The following is a 19,146-nucleotide window of genomic DNA, read 5'->3' as shown; positions in this document are numbered from 1 at the left end:
AGGATGAGGAGGATGATGAGGAGGATGAGGAGCGTATAAAGCAGATGGACCTGGAAGATTATCATTCAATGAACATTCACTGCAGGGGAAAGTAAACACTGGGACGGAATGTAGGGGAAGTAGTCCAGCATGCTGGTCATTTTCTGTCCAATTTGTTCAAACAGCATTTGAATGGAATATAACCAGCAGCCTTGGTACTTGTGGTGCCGGCCTGATGGGTCACTTCCCGGCATCACACAGAGCGATCGGTATCACAGATCAGGTCTATGTACATAAATGTGTGTGGCAACACAGAACATGTATGGAAATCCTGAAAGGTTCTCTATGGGGCTGAGTGCCCTGAACGGGGTTTGGTTGACTCTCCAGGAGGGTGAGGGTGTTGCAGGAGCAATGTGGGAGATTGGAGGGCACTGCAGAACACTGCTGGGGGCACTATGGGCGGGAGGGCACTGCAGAACACTGCTGGGGGCACTATGGGGGGGGAGGCGGGCATTTCAGAACACTGCTGGGGCTCTATGGGGGGCCCTGTGGGACACTGCTGGGGGCTCTATCGGAGGGGACACCGTTGCAGGCTCTATGGGGGGAGGGCTCTGTTGCGGGCTCTATTATGGGGGAGGGCACTGTTGCGGGCTCTATTATGGGGGAGGGCACTGTTGCGGGCTCTATTATGGGGGAGGGCACTGTTGCGGGCTCTATTATGGGGGAGGGCACTGTTGCGGGCTCTATTATGGGGGAGGGCACTGTTGCGGGCACTGTTGTGGGCTCTATGGGGGGACACTGTTGCGGGCTCTATTATGGGGGAGGGCACTGTTGCGGGCTCTATTATGGGGGAGGGCACTGTTGCGGGCACTGTTGTGGGCTCTATGGGGGGACACTGTTGCGGGCTCTATGGGGGGAGGGCACTGCTGCGGGCTCTATGGGGGGAGGGCACTGCTGCGGGCTCTATGGGGGGAGGGCACTGCTGCAGGCTCTATGGGGGGAGAACACTGCTGGGGGCACTATGGGCGGGAGGGCACTGCAGAACACTGCTGGGGGCACTATGGGGGGGGGGGAGGCGGGCATTTCAGAACACTGCTGGGGCTCTATGGGGGGCCCTGTGGGACACTGCTGGGGGCTCTATCGGAGGGGACACCGTTGCAGGCTCTATGGGGGGAGGGCTCTGTTGCGGGCTCTATTATGGGGGAGGGCACTGTTGCGGGCTCTATTATGGGGGAGGGCACTGTTGCGGGCTCTATTATGGGGGAGGGCACTGTTGCGGGCTCTATGGGGGAGGGCACTGTTGCGGGCTCTATTATGGGGGAGGGCACTGTTGCGGGCACTGTTGTGGGCTCTATGGGGGGACACTGTTGCGGGCTCTATTATGGGGGAGGGCACTGTTGCGGGCTCTATGGGGGAGGGCACTGTTGCGGGCACTGTTGTGGGCTCTATGGGGGGACACTGTTGCGGGCTCTATGGGGGGAGGGCACTGCTGCGGGCTCCATGGGGGGAGGGCACTGCTGCGGGCTCTATGGAGGGAGGGCACTGCTGCGGGCTCTATGGAGGGAGGGCACTGCTGCGGGCTCTATGGAGGGAGGGCACTGCTGCCGGCTCTATGGGGGGAGGGCACTGCTGCCGGCTCTATGGGGGGAGGGCACTGTTGCCGGCTCTATGGGGGGAGGGCACTGTTGCCGGCTCTATGGGGGGAGGGCACTGTTGCCGGCTCTATGGGGGGAGGGCACTGTTGCCGGCTCTATGGGGGGAGGGCACTGTTGCCGGCTCTATGGGGGGAGGGCACTGTTGCCGGCTCTATGGGGGGAGGGCACTGTTGCCGGCTCTATGGGGGGAGGGCACTGTTGCCGGCTCTATGGGGGGAGGGCACTGTTGCCGGCTCTATGGGGGGAGGGCACTGTTGCCGGCTCTATGGGGGGAGGGCACTGTTGCCGGCTCTATGGGGGGAGGGCACTGTTGCCGGCTCTATGGGGGGAGGGCACTGTTGCCGGCTCTATGGGGGGAGGGCACTGTTGCCGACTCTATGGGGGGAGGGCACTGTTGCCGACTCTATGGGGGGAGGGCACTGTTGCCGGCTCTATGGGGGAGGGCACTGTTGCCGGCTCTATGGGGGGAGGGCACTGTTGCCGGCTCTATAGGGGGAGGGCACTGTTGCCGGCTCTATGGCGGGAGGGCACTGTTGCCGGATCTATGGGGGGGCTGGGGATTGCTATGCAGCAAACTAGGGGCACTGCAGGGGGGGCTGGATGCTGCAATAGTCACAGCCACTAGATGTCCCCAATCTGATGGCCAGCATCATTCAACCCACTTCCTCTGAGCCCAGGTTGCTCTGGATCCACCCCAGCCTGCGCCTGGATAGGGAACGGAGAAGCGGCACAGTGATGAGATCATCTCTCTGTCGCTCTGCTCTCCCAGCATGAACTGATTAGCTCCTAGTGCTGCTTCTTCCTCTCCCAGTCTGAGCTCTGCTGTACAGGGACTGCAATATAAAAACACACCCCGACACTTGCCCAGATCTGGGTGAAAACGTCTTTTATATCTGGAGCTCAGTTTTACACAGAGATATAAAAATGCTGAGAAATCACGGGGTCACGTGATCCTTTGCAGCCAATGAAATGAAAGCGTGCATTAGGACGGTAATAACATCTCTCGGGATTGCAATGAAGATGTTTCTGCCAGGATCCGGCCCACAGCCACACACACACACACAGACAGATATTCCCGGGGAGATGGACGATTGCAGTACATGGCCAGTGTGAGAAGCACAGATTGAAGCTTTCCTCGGTGGCAGAGCCTCAGCAATGACCCTGATGAGGTGTATCGGAATCTCTTGTGGCCCCGTCTGTGTGCAGAGGCGTCTCCCCATTCGCTGATTATATTGTTGGACTTTATCCACATAATGTTCCCTTACCTGACACCCAGGAATAACCCCTTCCGCTCCTCAGCACAGCGCTGATACAATGTAACAATTATCTGTCATAAGGAAATGACGTTCCCAAAACACCGGCCATTAACCCCGCAAGGCCGGCGCTCCCGTGAACGGGGGAAGGCAGAGCTGCGGGTCTTCAGAACACGAGGGATACAATGTAACAATTATCTGTCATATGGAAACATCGCCGCAAACACAATTATTTTATTATGTTACCAAATGTAGGCGGATTATAACCAAATTCAGCCATGCAAATCATTCCTTTACACCCCAACAGCCGGACGCCACCCGGATACCCTCCCATGGTATATGGTGCAGATATGGCCAAATATTAAAGAGCCGTTTATTCCAAACTGCAGACACGTTCCGGGCTTCCTGGGCAACATCATTGTATAGAAACCATGGCATCTATGGTGGAGGCCTTGGAACCCAAGAAGATTTGATGGGCGAGATGCCAAGGCCATACCCCAGGTACACTTTTCATGGTGCCCATTCTCTACAAAAACTATAACCGCATCTTTATACCACCCATTACTGAGGCCACCTGCTAAATACGCCAGTGCCCATTTTTAACATGACTAGAAACCCCTTATACCACCCGATTCCAGTGCCATGTCCAAGCTGCACCTTGGTGGCCACTTTCTATAGAGCCCCCAACCATGTACCACCCAGTATGGATACCATCTGCTAATTACCATCAGAACCCATTTTCTATAGAGCAAAACCCCCAACCTTATACCACCCAATGCCATTGGCATGTCCAAGTTAGACCTTGGTGCCCCATTTCTATAGAAATGGAACCCCAACCATATACCACCCTGGATCGAAAACAACTGCTAATCACCATCAGCACCCATTTTCTATAGGACCCCAACCTCATGCCACCCAATTCCAGTGCCAGGTCAAAGTTAGACCTAGGTGCCCCATATTTCTATAAAACGCCAACCATATACCACCCTGGATCGAAAACTGCTAATCACCATCAGCAGCTATTTTATATAGGGCAAAAACACCAACCTCATGCCACCCAATTCCAGTGCCAAGTCAAAGTTAGACCTTGGTGGCCAATTTCTACAAAATTAGAACCCCAACCCTATACCACCTAAGAGTGAAACCATCTGACTGTTGGCACCCATTTTCTATAGGGCAAAAACCCAACCTTATGCCACCCAATTCCCATGCCAAGTCAAAGTTAGACCTTGGTGCCCCATTTCTATAGAGCTAGAAACCAACCCTATACCACCTAATGCCCATTTTTTATAACTTCAATAAATCTATAACCCTTATAGAGTATGCCACCTAATCTCCTAAATACCCCATAGCCATCCATTGCCCATTCTGTATATACCAGTAAAGTCCTGGCTTTATATTACCCAGTTCTGCTGCCATGTAAGTTTTGCCTCCTGTATTGCCCATTTTCTATAGCACTTTATCCCCCGACTACATACCACCCAGTAGTGATACCATCTGCTAATTACTACCAACAGTGTCAATTTTCTACAGAGCCATCACCCTCAACTCTATACCACCAAATTCCAGTGCCATGTCCAACTTAAACCTTGGTGCCCATTTTCTATAGAGCTACAACCCCCGACTATATACCACCCAGTATCCATACCATATGCTAATCACTGTCTGTGCCCGTTTTCTATAGGGCAAAACTGACAACTCTATACCACCCAACGCCATTGGTATATCCACGTTACATGCCCATTTTCTATGTATCTAGAATTCCATATAACCGTACCCCCAAGCCTTATGCTATTGCCCATTCTCTGTATAATCCAAGCTTTATACCCCCCCCCCCCCCCCCGTTCTGCTGCCATGTGTAAATTTTGTCTCCTGTGTTGCCCATTTTATATAGAGCTCTAAACCCAACTACATACCCTCCAGCAGTGATACCATCTGCTAATCATGCCCATTTTATAACCCACCCCACCTTATAACACCCGCTATCCATATTATCTGCTAATTACTACCAACCATACCCATTTTCCTCAAAACCCCTATACCACCCAATTTTGGTGCCACGTCCAAGGTTCACCTCCTTTGGTGCCCATATTCTACAGAGCCACACCACAATATAACCAGAACCCCAACAAGCATAATCCTGACTTTATATTGCCCGCTTCCGCTGCCATGTATAGGTTTTGCCTCTTTCCTTGCCCACTTACTGCCCAACTTTAATCTTTACACTCCTGCCAATGCCCATTCTCCATATCCCTGACCTTACAGTCCTCCCCTCCCCCCACCCAGCACAGCAGGAAACACCTGAGCACAGGTGAGCGAGCAGACACCCCCCCTCCCCCCCCCCCCCCCCACACACACCAGGGCGGGGGAGTTCTGCAGGATAACCCCCCCACCATTCCCGGCTCTGTACTTACAGAAGACGCCCTGCGGACCTGCTTGACATGCAGCCACTTCTTCATGTCTCCAGCCTCCGAGTGCACAGTGTCAGTGTGTAGGTGTGACAGTGTGAGGGCGGGAGGGACAGGCTGGGTGACAGGTGAGAGTGCGGACAGTGGCAGAGTGCAGCCGATACGCCGGAGGTGGCGTGCTTGCAGCTGTGGGTTTGTCTCCGATTTGTTGTGCTGGTTGCAGCGTTTTTTGTGTTTGCAGCCGTGCGTGTCTAAAACTGCACACAGGGAATGTTTGTGTTGTGGAGCAGTACATGCACAGATTCCGAAACAGCACATGCAGGTTGTGTGACTGCAGCTCTGCACAGTGTGCAGTGGTTCCTGCTGTGAGCAGGTGCAGCAATTGTACGCAGTGTGTGCACATGCACCAGTTGCTCGTGTCGTGCCCAGTGTGCAGTTGCACCTGCTGTGCACAGCAGTTTTCAGCAGTTGTTTATGTCGCGTTCAGTGTGCGTTTGCAGCAGTTGCTCCAGGAGTGCGCAGCGTGCAGTTGCTCCTGTTGTGGGCAGCGTGCGTTTTCAGAAGTTGCTTATGTTGTGCGCAGTTGTCCCTGTTGAGCGCAATGTGCAGTTGCTTATGTCGTGCGCAGCGTGCAGTCGCGCCCGGTGTGCACAGAGTGAAATCGCTCCTGGTGTGCACAGCGTGCAGTTGCTTGTGTTGTGCGTAGTGTGCAGTAGCTCCCAGTGTGCACAGTTGCTGGTGTTGTGCACAGCGTGCAGTCGCTCCCAGTGTGCACAGAGTGCAGTTGCAGCAGTTGCTTGTTTTGTGCGCAGTTGCCTGTGTTGTGCGCAGTTGCCTGTGTTGTGCGCAGTTGCCTGTGTTGTGCGCAGTTGCCTGTGTTGTGCGCAGTTGCCTGTGTTGTGCGCAGTTGCCTGTGTTGTGCGCAGTTGCCTGTGTTGTGCGCAGCGCGCAGTTGCTCCCTGTGTGAACAGTTGTTTGTGTTGTGCGTAGCTTGCAGTTGCTCCCGGTGTGCACAACGTACAGTCGCTCCCGGTGTGCACAGTTGCTGATGTTGTGCACAGAGTGCAGTTGCAGCAGTTGCTTGTGTTGTGTGCAGTTGCAGCAGTTGCTCGTGTTGTGCACAGTGTGCAGTTGCAGCAGTTGCTCGTGTTGTGCGCAGTGTGCAGTTGCAGCAGTTGCTCGTGTTGTGCGCAGTGTGCAGTTGCAGCAGTTGCTCGTGTTGTGCGCAGTTGCAGCAGTTGCTCGTGTTGTGCGCAGTGTGCAGTTGCTTGTGGTGTGCAGTTGCCTGTGTTGTGCGCAGTGTGCAGTTGCTTGTGGTGTGCAGTTGCCTGTGTTGTGCGCAGTGTGCAGTTGCTTGTGGTGTGCAGTTGCTTGTGTTGTGCGCAGCATGCAGTCGCTCCCAGTGTGAAAAGTTGCTTGTGTTGTGTGTAGTGTGCAGTCGATCCCGGTGTGCACAGTGTGCAGTTGCTTGTGTTGTGTGTAGTGTGCAGTCGCTCCCGGTGTGCACAGTGTACAGTTGCTTGTGCTGTGCGCGGTGTGTGTCGGCTATTCAGCCCCGTGTCTGTAGAGCGTCATAGCAGAGCCGGCGGTGCCCGCAGCACATCACATGTGTGTCAGGGACATCTTGTGATTAGTAATTAGGACACAATGCTGTTGTGGGAGGAAAGATAGAGAAGTACGCACTCCCCGGGGTCCCACCCCATTCCCACCCCACCCCCCACCATTCACAAATCCACAAACATCCCAGAGGAGATCCGAGGGACGGGGATGACCAGAGACGAGAGTCCCGCACTCTTCATACAGTATATCCCCCCCACCCCCACCCCACCAGCTGTCCCTCTATAGATCCCTCTCTTCCTCCACAGTGGATGTACAGATCTCTACAGATACTTTTACATCACTTACCACTGGCTGATGTTAGGCCGGCCATACACTATACAATCTGATTGTACAATAAGAGGACAAACCTAAACCATCCAAATCATTTATATCCCTTAAGGAGATGCGCTGATAAGAGGTCGGGATTATGACACATACAGACAGACTGAATGACAATCAGATCCCCCATCCATGGTATATAGCGGGATGCAGGAATCCCCCGTTACTTCTATGCTATAGTGCAGCCGTTGTCAGGATACCCCAACAGTGGCTGCATCTAACTGGATGCAGATTCTGTTCGGCTGACAATTTTCTGCCCCGGCACTTTCATTTGTCAATGGAAGGATGACTGTCGGGATGCAGCCAACAATGTCACCCACCGAGCTAAACTCCACCTAGCGAGTCCCCAGCATCACTCAGACGTAGCTTAGTACAGATCAGTATATGGGGGGGGGGGGGGGGGGATCGGGGGGTATTGGGGCAATCATTGGGAAGCTGCAGCCCTGACAGGTAAGTACATGTAGTAATTTGTTGGAGCAATAACAGCGCCTTGAAAAAGTATTCACACCCCTTGAAATTCCCCACATGTTGTCATGTTACAACCAAAAACGTAAATGTATTTTATTGGGATTTTATGTGATGGACCAACACAAAGTGTCACATAATTGTGAAGTGGAAGGAAAATGATAAATGATACAAATAAATATGTGAAAAGTTGGGGGGGGGGGGGAGGGGCATTTGTATTCAGCCTCCTTTACTCTGATACCCCTAACTAAAATCTAGTGGAACAATTTTATTCTCAGCTGTTCTGTGAGGCCGTCGGAGGTTTGTTAGAGAACCTTAGTGAACAAACAGCATCATAAAGGCCGAGGAACACACCAGACAGGTCAGGGATAACGTTGTGGAGAAGTATAAAGCAGGGTTGGGTTATAAAAGAATCTCCCAAGCTTTGACCATCTCACAGAGCTCTGTTCAATCCATCATCGGAAAATGGAAAGAGTATGGGCCCAACTGCAAACCTACCAAGACACGGCCGTCCACCTAAACTGACCGGGCCGGGCAAGGAGAGCAAAGAGTTCCATGGTGAGGCTGGATTCACACCTATGCATTTTTAGTGCATTTTGCAGCTTTGCACTACAGTCCATTTAGCATGATTTCCTACGGAACACGTTCTGTAGTGCAAATCTGCAAAATGCACTAAAAATGCATAGGTGTGAATCCAGCCCAACTCTGGAGGAGCTGCAGAGATCCACAGCTCAGGGGGGAGAATCTGTCCACAGGACAACTATTAGTCGTCTCTCCACAAATCTGCCCTTTATGGAAGAGTGACAAGAAGAAAGACATTGGAGAAAGAAAGTCATAAGAAGTCCTGTTTGTAGTTTGTGAGAAGCCATGTGGGGGAGGGGGCAGCAAACATGTGGAAGAAGGTGATCTGGTCAGAGGAGACCAAAATTCAACTTTTTGGCCTAAAAGCAAAACGCTATGTGTGGGGGAAACTAACACCGCCCATCCCCCGAACACACCATCCCCACCGTGAGACATGGTGGTGGCAGCATCATGTGGTGGGGATGGTTTTCTTCAGCAGGGACAGGGAAGCTGGTCAGAGTTGATGGGAAGATGGATGGAGACAAATACAGGACAATCTTAGAAGAAAACCTGTTAGAGTCGGCAGAAGACTTGAGACCGGGGCGGAGGTTCCCCTTCCAGCAGGACAACGACCCGAAACATCCAGCCAGAGCTACAATGGAATGGTTTACATCAAAGCATATTCATGTGTTAGAATGGCCCAGTCACAGTCCAGACCTAAATCACATTGAGAATCTGTGGCAAGACTTGAAAATTGCTGATCACAGACGCTCTCCATCCAATCTGACAGAGCTTGAGATATTTTACAAAGAAGAAGAAGAATGGGCAGAAATGTCCTCTCTAGATGGGCAAAGCTGGTAGAGACACCCCCAAAAAAGACTTGTAGAGAAAGGGGGTTCTACAAAGTATTGACTCCAGGGGGCGCCATACAAATGCCCCTCCCCCACACCTTTCACATATTTATTTGTATCATTTATCATTTTCCTTCCACTTCACAATTATGTGACACTTTGTGTTGGTCCATCACATAAAATCCCAATAAAATACATTTATGTTTTTTGTTTGTAACATGACAAGATGTGGGGAATATCAAGGGGTATGAATACTTTTTCTATACCCTGTATATATACACAACGAGGAGAGAAGGTCCATCCCTGCAGAGGAGTACTGCCTGGTCCGTAATCCATTCTGTTTAGCCGGTATGTACCCCCCCCCCCCCGGGGCTGGGCCCTTCATATGGCAAACCACCAAAAATAACAGAAATAAAACAAATAAGAAAATAAGATAATCCATCATTATAGAACAAAGTGGGGCGCACATATACATATAATATATATATATATACGTATGTGTATATATATATATATATATATATATAATATATATATATATATATATATATATATATATATATACACACACATACATATATACACACACATACACGCAGACTACAATGAATACACAATAACATATACGCCACAATGAGCCTCATCTGCAATCCATCCAGTTCAGCCGGTATATCCCGCCCCCCCCCCCCCCCCCCCCAAGAGCTGGGCTGGACCCTTCATAGAGACAAACAATAGCAGAAATACCAACATAACATAACATGATACAATATTGTAGAACAATGTATATTACATTCTCAGGATGCAAACCAGGTACATGCCAACACATGACACTTCATATAGAAATAATACAATGTATGCTATACACACTACAATGTATATTATCTACACTACAATTATCCACACTATAATGTATGGACTACAATAAACACTATCCATTCCAGCACCGGTCACAGGTCACAGATCACAGATCTAGCCCGCAATCCATCCGGTTCAGCCGGTATACTCCTCCCCCCCCACTGGGGCGGACACTTCAATTAGGCAAAGATCTCCAAAAAAATGGCAGAAATACCATATAAAACATATTATTATATAATCATATATATTGCATTCTCAGGGTAAATGTCCACATAAACACTTTGTATATACTACAATATCTACACCACAATACATACACTACAAAATATATACTACGGTGGTCTCTCTGCAGCGGTCTGACACCTCCCCCCCCCCCTGCTGAGTCACAGCCCGAGCTCTCCAATCAGAAGGACGTTTGGATAGAGCTGGCTCTATTCAGCAGGGGGTGTGCAAGACCTCTGCGGAGAGACCACTGCTTCCGCACAGAGAACAAAGGTCCTTGTCTGCAGCATGCTGGTAGGGGACAGGCTTTTCTACTCACGATGCGGCTAAAGAAAACAAACTGCAAAGGTCTACTGCAATCTTGTCCTCTCTATGGATTAGCATTAAGGCAGCTTATTTAATCGAACGAGCCGCCAACAAACCAGAACTGATCAAAAAACAAAAAAAATCAGACCTGCGCCATTTTCTACCAAATATCTGCAGAATGTGATACAGAAGGTATTGGTCGGCTTGTAGCCCGTGAGAGATTCAGATTGGATTGGTTCTATGAAAGTCAATGAGCACAGACAACGGGTCGGCACCGCAGCCTTCCCATGATGCATCACACAGCGCCTAAAGAGCGAACCGCGGCCTACCTTGTCGCTGTCTACAGTGTTCTGTGAGGTCCGAGAGGCGATGGAGATGGTGTCCGGCTGGCTGCTGCCATCCCCCTGACTGTCCAGATCTTCCAACCCGTCCCTGGAGAGAGAGGAACCGCCAACGGTTACAGAAACCATAATGGTGTCCAAAATACAACAAAAAATAACACAAAAACCAAAACAAAAACCAAAAACCATGAAAACCATATTAAACATCCGTGTATCGGGGACAGACCTCAGCACTGATATCCACACAGATAACACCAACACCTTCATCCAATCACCATGGAATGTGGGGATCTTGATTATCCAAGAAAAGTTTTGGAACCCTCCTGTCTTAGTTTCATCATTACATCTTTGGTGTCAGGAAGATACCTCAGCATTAATATGCATACCTTAAGATGTCTTCATCCAACTGAGATTTGACAACAGTTCGTACCTTCAATGATTGACACCTATGCAGACTGATTGATAGCCAGTATTGGATTATGTAACTAAAACAGGAGGGCGGGGGTGGTACATACAGGGTGCAGGGGTTCAGGAGGGTGCTAGTGACAGGGTGCAGGGGTTCAGGAGGGTGCTAGCGACAGGGTGCAGGGTTCAGGAGGGTGCTAGTGACAGGGTGCAGGGTTCAGGAGGGTGCTAGTGACAGGGTGCAGGGTTCAGGAGGGTGCTAGTGACAGGGTGCAGGGTTCAGGAGGGTGCTAGTGACAGGGTGCAGGATTCAGGAGGGTGCTAGTTACAGGGTGCAGGGTTCAGGAGGGTGCTAGTGACAGGGTGCAGGGTTCAGGAGGGTGCTAGTGACAGGGTACAGGGTTCAGGAGGGTGCACGATTCTAGAGGGTGCTAGTTACAGGGTGCAGGGTTCAGAAGGGTGCTGGGTACAGGGTGCACGGTTCACGAGGATGCTAGTTACAGGGTGCACGGTTCACGAGGGTGCTAGTTGCAGGGTGCACGGTTCACGAGGGTGCTAGTTGCAGGGTGCACGGTTCACGAGGGTGCTAGTTGCAGGGTGCACGGTTCACGAGGGTGCTAGTTGCAGGGTGCACGGTTCACTAGGGTGCTAGTTGCAGGGTGCACGGTTCACGAGGGTGCTAGTTGCAGGGTGCACGGTTCACGAGGGTGCTAGTTGCAGGGTGCACGGTTCACGAGGGTGCTAGTTGCAGGGTGCACGGTTCACGAGGGTGCTAGTTGCAGGGTGCACGGTTCACGAGGGTGCTAGTTGCAGGGTGCACGGTTCACGAGGGTGCTAGTTGCAGGGTGCACGGTTCACGAGGGTGCTAGTTGCAGGGTGCACGGTTCACGAGGGTGCTAGTTGCAGGGTGCACGGTTCACGAGGGTGCTAGTTGCAGGATGCACGGTTCACGAGGGTGCTAGTTGCAGGATGCACGGTTCACGAGGGTGCTAGTTGCAGGATGCACGGTTCACGAGGGTGCTAGTTGCAGGATGCACGGTTCACGAGGGTGCTAGTTGCAGGGTGCACGGTTCACGAGGGTGCTAGTTGCAGGGTGCACGGTTCACGAGGGTGCTAGTTGCAGGATGCACGGTTCACGAGGGTGCTAGTTGCAGGATGCACGGTTCACGAGGGTGCTAGTTACAGGGTGCACGGTTCACGAGGGTGCTAGTTACAGGGTGCACGGTTCACGGTTCACGAGGGTGCTAGTTACAGGGTGCACGGTTCACGAGGGTGCTAGTTACAGGGTGCACGGTTCACGAGGGTGCTAGTTACAGGGTGCACGGTTCACGAGGGTGCTAGTTACAGGGTGCACGGTTCACGAGGGTGCTAGTTACAGGGTTCACGGTTCACGAGGGTGCTAGTTACAGGGTGCACGGTTCACGAGGGTGCTAGTTACAGGGTGCACAGATCAGGAGGGTGCTAGTTACAGGGTGCATGGTTCAGGAGGGTGCAGGGTGCTTGGTACAGGGTGCAGAGTTCCACCCCCGAATTCCCATCCTTGACAGGATTTTTTTCCCCCCTCCCAGCACCGCCGTCAACATTACAGAACAAGCCCAGCTGAAATGTGACCGACTACTACTAGACAAACCATCCCCTGGATACATGAGAACCTTCCAAGAGATTTTTATTGAAACTGCAAACAATTTTTATTTTTTTTGTGAACAAAGGAGGAAAAGCGGTACATCAGGTTTTCAGCGACCTTACCAGCTTGAAAAGAAATGCTTGTTCCACTCTCAGATATTTGTATTTGTGAGACATTTAACCACTACAGAGCTCTACTGATCCACAGAGTCTCCCCCTGGTGGTAGTTCTGTTAATTGATGGCTGAGATGAAATCACACTATCCTATGTCAGGGCCAGAGCCACGTTGGTGAATAAACCCTCTACTCTGAGCAATGTAAATACTTGTATCCCATCATCTCATTATATATCCCATTATAAACACATATCGGTTACCTCTTGCTGTTGTTCCTCTGCTTGGCCGGGGTCTTCGGCGGCTGAATTGGCTCTTTAAGTGCTCCTTTCAGGTGGATCATTCTCTCCTGGATCACCTCTCTGATATTCTTGATCCAGTCCTGCTTCGCCTCAATGCTGGATGCCTGCGGGGGAAAGAAACGAGTGAGCGCAGCGGCACCACCACCAGACTGAACAATGGCTTGTTTTGGACTTTCAGCCACAAAGAATAAATTGTATACCAGATACTGGGAGGATGTGATATTCCATACACAGACTGTCTGCAGTGCCCCAACCAACAGCATCAAAAGTACCTGTCCCTCTAGAACATAGCCGGACACCCTACAAGAGTACCTGTCCCTCTAGAACATAGCCGGACACCCTACAAGAGTACCTGTCCCTCTAGAACATAGCCGGACACCCTACAAGAGTACCTGTCCCTCTAGAACAGGAATCTCAAACTGGCGGCCATCCAGCTTTTGCGAAACTACAACTCCCATCATGCCTCTGCCTGTAGAAGTCATGCTTATAAATGTCAGCCTTGCAATGCCTCATGGGACTTGAAGTTTTGCAACAGCTGAAGGACTTCCAGTTTGAGACCCCGTACTAGAACACAGCCGGACACCCTACAAGAGTACCTGTCCCTTCTGGAATAGCCGGACACCCTACAAAAGAACCTGTCCCTTCTGCAATATAGCCGGACACCCTACAAGAGAACCTGTCCCTTCTGGAATATAGCCAGAGACCCTACAAGAGTAGCTGTCCCTTCTGGAATATAGCCGGACACCCTACAAGAGAACCTGTCCCTTCTGGAATATAGCCGGACACCCTACAAGAGTAGCTGTCCCTTCTGGAATATAGCCGGACACCCTACAAGAGTACCTGTCCCTTCTGGAATATAGCCGGACACCCTACAAGAGAACCTGTCCCTTCTGGAATATAGCTGGACACCGTACATGAGTACCTGTCCTTCTGCAATATAGCCGGAGACCCTACAAGAGCACTTGTCCCTTCTGGAATAGCCGGACACCCTACAAGAGAACCTGTCCCTTCTGGAATATAGCCGGACACCCTACAAGAGAACCTGTCCCTTCTGCAATATAGCCGGAGACCCTACAAGAGTACCTGTCCTTCTGGAATATAGCCGGACACCCTACAAGAGCAGTTGTCCCTTCTGGAATATAGCCGGACACCCTACAAGAGTACCTATCCCTTCTGGAATATAGCCGGACACCCTACAAGAGTACCTATCCCTTCTGGAATATAGCCGGTCACCCAATATAAAAGAGTACCTATCCCTTCTGGAATATAGCCGGACACCCAATATAAGAGTATCTGTCCCTTCTGGAATATAGCCGGACACCCTACAAGAGTACCTATCCCTTCTGGGATATAGCCAGAGACCCTACAAGAGTACCTGTCCCTTCTGGAATATAGCTGGACACCATACATGAGTACCTGTCCCTTCTGGAATATAGCCGGACACCCTACAAGAGTACCTGTCCCTTCTGGAATATAGCCGGACACCCAATACAAGAGTACCTGTCCCTTCTGAAATATAACCGGACACCCTACAAGAGTACCTATCCCTTCTGGAATATAGCCGGACACCCTACAAGAGTACCTGTCCCTTCTGTAATATAGCCGGAGACCCTACAAGAGTACCTATCCCTTCTGTAATATAGCCGGAGACCCTACAAGAGTACCTGTCCCTTCTGGAATATAGCCGGACACCCTACAAGAGTACCTGTCCCTTCTGGAATATAGCCGGACACCCTACAAGAGTACCTGTCGCTTCCTGCAGGTAACCTGCCCTGTACATACATTCTTCTCTACTGGACACCATTGGGCAGAGACAAAGCCTAAGGTTCACTTTCCTCTCTGGATTTTTATGTTTCTGTAGATACAGCAGAAGCCCCACCCAGGAGGAACGACAAGCTGCAGCTTCTCTGGGCAAAATGCCAGCCGGGTGCTGCTGACACGTCACTAATATATCACACATGAACTAGGGATGAGGCTGGAGGAACTCTGATAAGAAATGGTGGAAGTCCCCTCAGTGAGGACACACATACCATTAAAAATACTGCAGATGTTTCAGGATAAACTATATAACATAATAAAAAAAAAAAAAAAAAAAAAAAAAAAAAAAAAAACTTGAGCTGCTTATTTTTCTGTATTGGGATGGACATGTAAGGAAAAGGACCTGAGCTGCCACCCACTGGCTGAAAATGAGAATACAAAACAATCTTGTGCAATATTCCAGATTTCCATAACAAAATATACGTTTTTAAATTCTGGACCTTAATAAACAAAATAATAACAAATCCCCCCGCTATATATTTCCTTTAAAGAGCAACGCACCTTGAGCACCGTTCTGTTATCAGACGACGGCGTTCGGCCCGACCACAAGGCGAACTTGCAGGGGTCTCCTTCAACGTGTTCCGTCACCCCCAACTCGGAGGTCTGGAGGAGAGAGGAGATGGCGGGTGTGAATGTACGGCACTTTTTTACAAAAAAAAAAACCTTCAACAGAAACTTTTATAATGCTGACAGAGACCCCATTGGGGGGAATTTAATCTCACTTCCTGTTTAGTTGTGGCAGTCCCTGCACTTCCTGTTCAAAAGATAAAAACCTGACAGATACTTTAACCCTTCTACACTCCATCTAGAACTAAAAAAAAGTTGTGGTGTTAAGGAATTATTATAAAGCGTAAAACTGAAATTTGGTGTCACGTCTAATTGTACACAGCTTTCATAAGCAAATCATTTTTTTGTGACTCAGCTGCAAAGTTTTTGACCTGGAGATCCTGCCAGGAAGAGCACTTGCTGTTGCTGGCTGACAAAGTTAAGTCTTGCAATTAGCAGCAGCATTGTTAGCCTGCTGGGGCGCTCTTCATGTGTCTGTTGGGCTGCCTGTCAGGCCGGCCATAGGCATGCTTGAGGTCAATTGAAGCGATCCTCTTTCGAAAGTGGTGAGTGAAGGAGGACCCTTTAATGTTGGTGGTCATGGTAGTGCACCCTTCCATTGGAGGTCAGGAGGAGGTGGGCCCCTTTCAGCTGGAGGTCAGGAGGAGGTGGGCCCCTTTCATCTGGAGCTCAGTAGGAGGTGGGCCCCTTTCAGCTGAAGGTCAGTAGGAGGTGGGCCCCTTTCAGCTGGAGGTCAGTAGGAGGTGGGCCCCTTTCAGCTGGAGGTCAGTAGGAGGTGGGCCCCTTTCAGCTGGAGGTCAGTAGGAGGTGGGCCCCTTTCAGCTGGAGGTCAGTAGGAGGTGGGCCCCTTTCAGCTGGAGGTCAGTAGGAGGTGGGCCCCTTTCAGCTGGAGGTCAGTAGGAGGTGGGCCCCTTTCAGCTGGAGGTCAGTAGGAGGTGGGCCCCTTTCAGCTGGAGGTCAGTAGGAGGTGGGCCCCTTTCAGCTGGAGGTCAGTAGGAGGTGGGCCCCTTTCAGCTGGAGGTCAGTAGGAGGTGGGCCCCTTTCAGCTGGAGGTCAGTAGGAGGTGGGCCCCTTTCAGCTGGAGGTCAGTAGGAGGTGGGCCCCTTTCAGCTGGAGGTCAGTAGGAGGTGGGCCCCTTTCAGCTGGAGGTCAGTAGGAGGTGGGCCCCTTTCAGAGGGAATTCAGTAGGAATTGGGCCCCCTTCCGCTGGAGTTTAGTAGGAGATGGGCTCCCTTCCACTAAAGGTAAGTAGGATATGGGCCTTCTTCCACTAGAGGTCAGTAAGATATGTGTCCCCTTCCAGGTCAGTAGAATACGATTCCCCCTTGCACTAAAAGCCAGTAGATGAGTACCCTTGCACCAGAGGTCAGTAGGAGATGGGCCCCTTCCACTGGAGGTCAGTAGGAGATGGGCCCCTTCCACTGGAGGTCAGTAGGAGATGGGCCCCTTCCACTGGAGGTCAGTAGGAGATGGGCCCCTTCCACTGGAGGTCAGTAGGAGATGGGCCCCTTCCACTGGAGGTCAGTAGGAGATGGGCCCCTTCCACTGGAGGTCAGTAGGAGATGGGCCCCTTCCACTGGAGGTCAGTAGGAGATGGGCCCCTTCCACTGGAGGTCAGTAGGAGATGGGCCCCTTCCACTGGAGGTCAGTAGGAGATGGGCCCCTTCCACTGGAGGTCAGTAGGAGATGGGCCCCTTCCACTGGAGGTCGGTAGGAGATGGGCCCCTTCCACTGGAGGTCGGTAGGAGATGGGCCCCTTCCACTGGAGGTCGGTAGGAGATGGGCCCCTTCCACTGGAGGTCGGTAGGAGATGGGCCCCTTCCACTGGAGGTCGGTAGGAGATGGGCCCCTTCCACTGGAGGTCGGTAGGAGATGGGCCCCTTCCACTGGAGGTCGGTAGGAGATGGGCCCCTTCCACTGGAGGTCGGTAGGAGATGGGCCCCTTCCACTGGAGGTCGGTAGGAGATGGGCCCCTTCCACTGGAGGTCGGTAGGAGATGGGCCCCTTCCACTGGAGGTCGGTAGGAGATGGGCCCCTTCCACTGGAGGTCGGTAGGAGATGGGCCCCTTCCACTGGAGGTCGGTAGGAGATGGGCCCCTTCCACTGGAGGTCGGTAGGAGATGGGCCCCTTCCACTGGAGGTCGGTAGGAGATGGGCCCCTTCCACTGGAGGTCGGTAGGAGATGGGCCCCTTCCACTGGAGGTCGGTAGGAGATGGGCCCCTTCCACTGGAGGTCGGTAGGAGATGGGCCCCTTCCACTGGAGGTCAGTAGGAGATGGGCCCCTTCCACTGGAGGTCAGTAGGAGATGGGCCCCTTCCACTGGAGGTCAGTAGGAGATGGGCCCCTTCCACTGGAGGTCAGTAGGAGATGGGCCCCTTCCACTGGAGGTCAGTAGGAGATGGGCCCCTTCCACTGGAGGTCAGTAGGAGATGGGCCCCTTCCATTGGACGTCACCAGGAGATGGGCCCCTTCCATTGGACATCACCAGGAGATGGGCCCCTTCCATTGGACGTCACCAGGAGATGGACCCCTTCCATTGGACGTCACCAGGAGATGGGCCCCCTTCCATTGGACGTCACCAGGAGATGGGCCCCTTCCATTGGACGTCACCAGGAGATGGGCCCCCTCCATTGGACGTCACAAGGAGATGGGCCCCTTCCATTGGACGTCACCAGGAGATGGGCCCCTTCCATTGGAGGTCAGTAGGAAATAGGACCTTCCATTGGAAGTCAGTATGAGATGGGTCCTCTCCCACTGGAGGTCAGTTGGAAGAATGCCCCTTAACAACCTTACAGACAGTTAAAAAGATTATTGGTACCAGTGGTTACTTATCAGAGGAAAGGTGTGAGAGACTCTACTGGTTCCACAAGAATGACTGATGACCTTGGACCCAGGACTATGTAGATACCATAAGGCACAAGGTCAAATACCCCTGCTGCCTACTCATAGAACTCCTAGCAACCTCTGGGAAGAGCCCAGCAGTTCCCTGAAACCCTGACTGAGAATGACTGATCTACAGGCTAAAGTCTATGGGTCTGACCTACCAGAACAGGAAGCCAACATTGTGGTCCTCAGGCTGGCACGCGTTTAGTTCTTCGCCATATACAAAAAAATCAAGAGGACTTACCAGCAGCTTGTTTTTGTAAACATATTTTGTGTGTCCTGCAGAGTCTTTTATCTCCTTGCTGAACACCAGAGAGATCTCGAACAGGAAAAGGTGTCGATCCCGCCCCTTGCGGATCAGAGATTTGGGATCCCAGACTTGGAAAGAATCCTGCAGTATAAGCTCGCCCTGAACGTCCAGGTTTTCATCAAACCCTGAAAAAGAAAAGAAGAAGAAAAAGAAGAAAGAGAAGACAGAGTCACCAGGGTGCTCCATTCATGGAAATATCTGCTTAAACTTGGCCAAAACATAATTATAGAAAATATTCACAGATAAGGCGACACTTTGTTAGGTATGTACTTCTGGAACAAACCTTTCATT

At 51.4% G+C, this 19,146-nt stretch overlaps 1 protein-coding gene across 7 annotated transcripts in view; it reads right to left on the bottom strand.

Annotated features, from left to right (window-relative positions):
• KALRN (kalirin RhoGEF kinase) overlaps positions 1-19,146 on the bottom strand; it is a gene marked incomplete at its 5' end in the record, with an annotated part of 215,479 nt that overhangs the window by 191,490 nt on the left and 4,843 nt on the right. For all 7 annotated transcript variants that reach the window (XM_077449731.1, XM_077449733.1, XM_077449734.1 and 4 more), the window contains 4 exon segments: positions 10,823-10,925; positions 13,238-13,380; positions 15,596-15,697; positions 18,790-18,980. In XM_077449731.1, the coding sequence (XP_077305857.1) occupies positions 10,823-10,925; positions 13,238-13,380; positions 15,596-15,697; positions 18,790-18,980 (539 nt within the window).

This window comes from Lithobates pipiens, unplaced genomic scaffold, assembly GCF_037356315.1.
Source record: "Lithobates pipiens isolate NorthernLeopardFrog02 unplaced genomic scaffold, aLitPip1_a1.2 Scaffold_22, whole genome shotgun sequence".
NCBI lineage: Eukaryota > Metazoa > Chordata > Amphibia > Anura > Ranidae > Lithobates > Lithobates pipiens.
The sequence above is the reverse complement of the archived record's forward strand: the minus strand, read 5'-3'. Positions and strand labels throughout refer to the sequence as shown.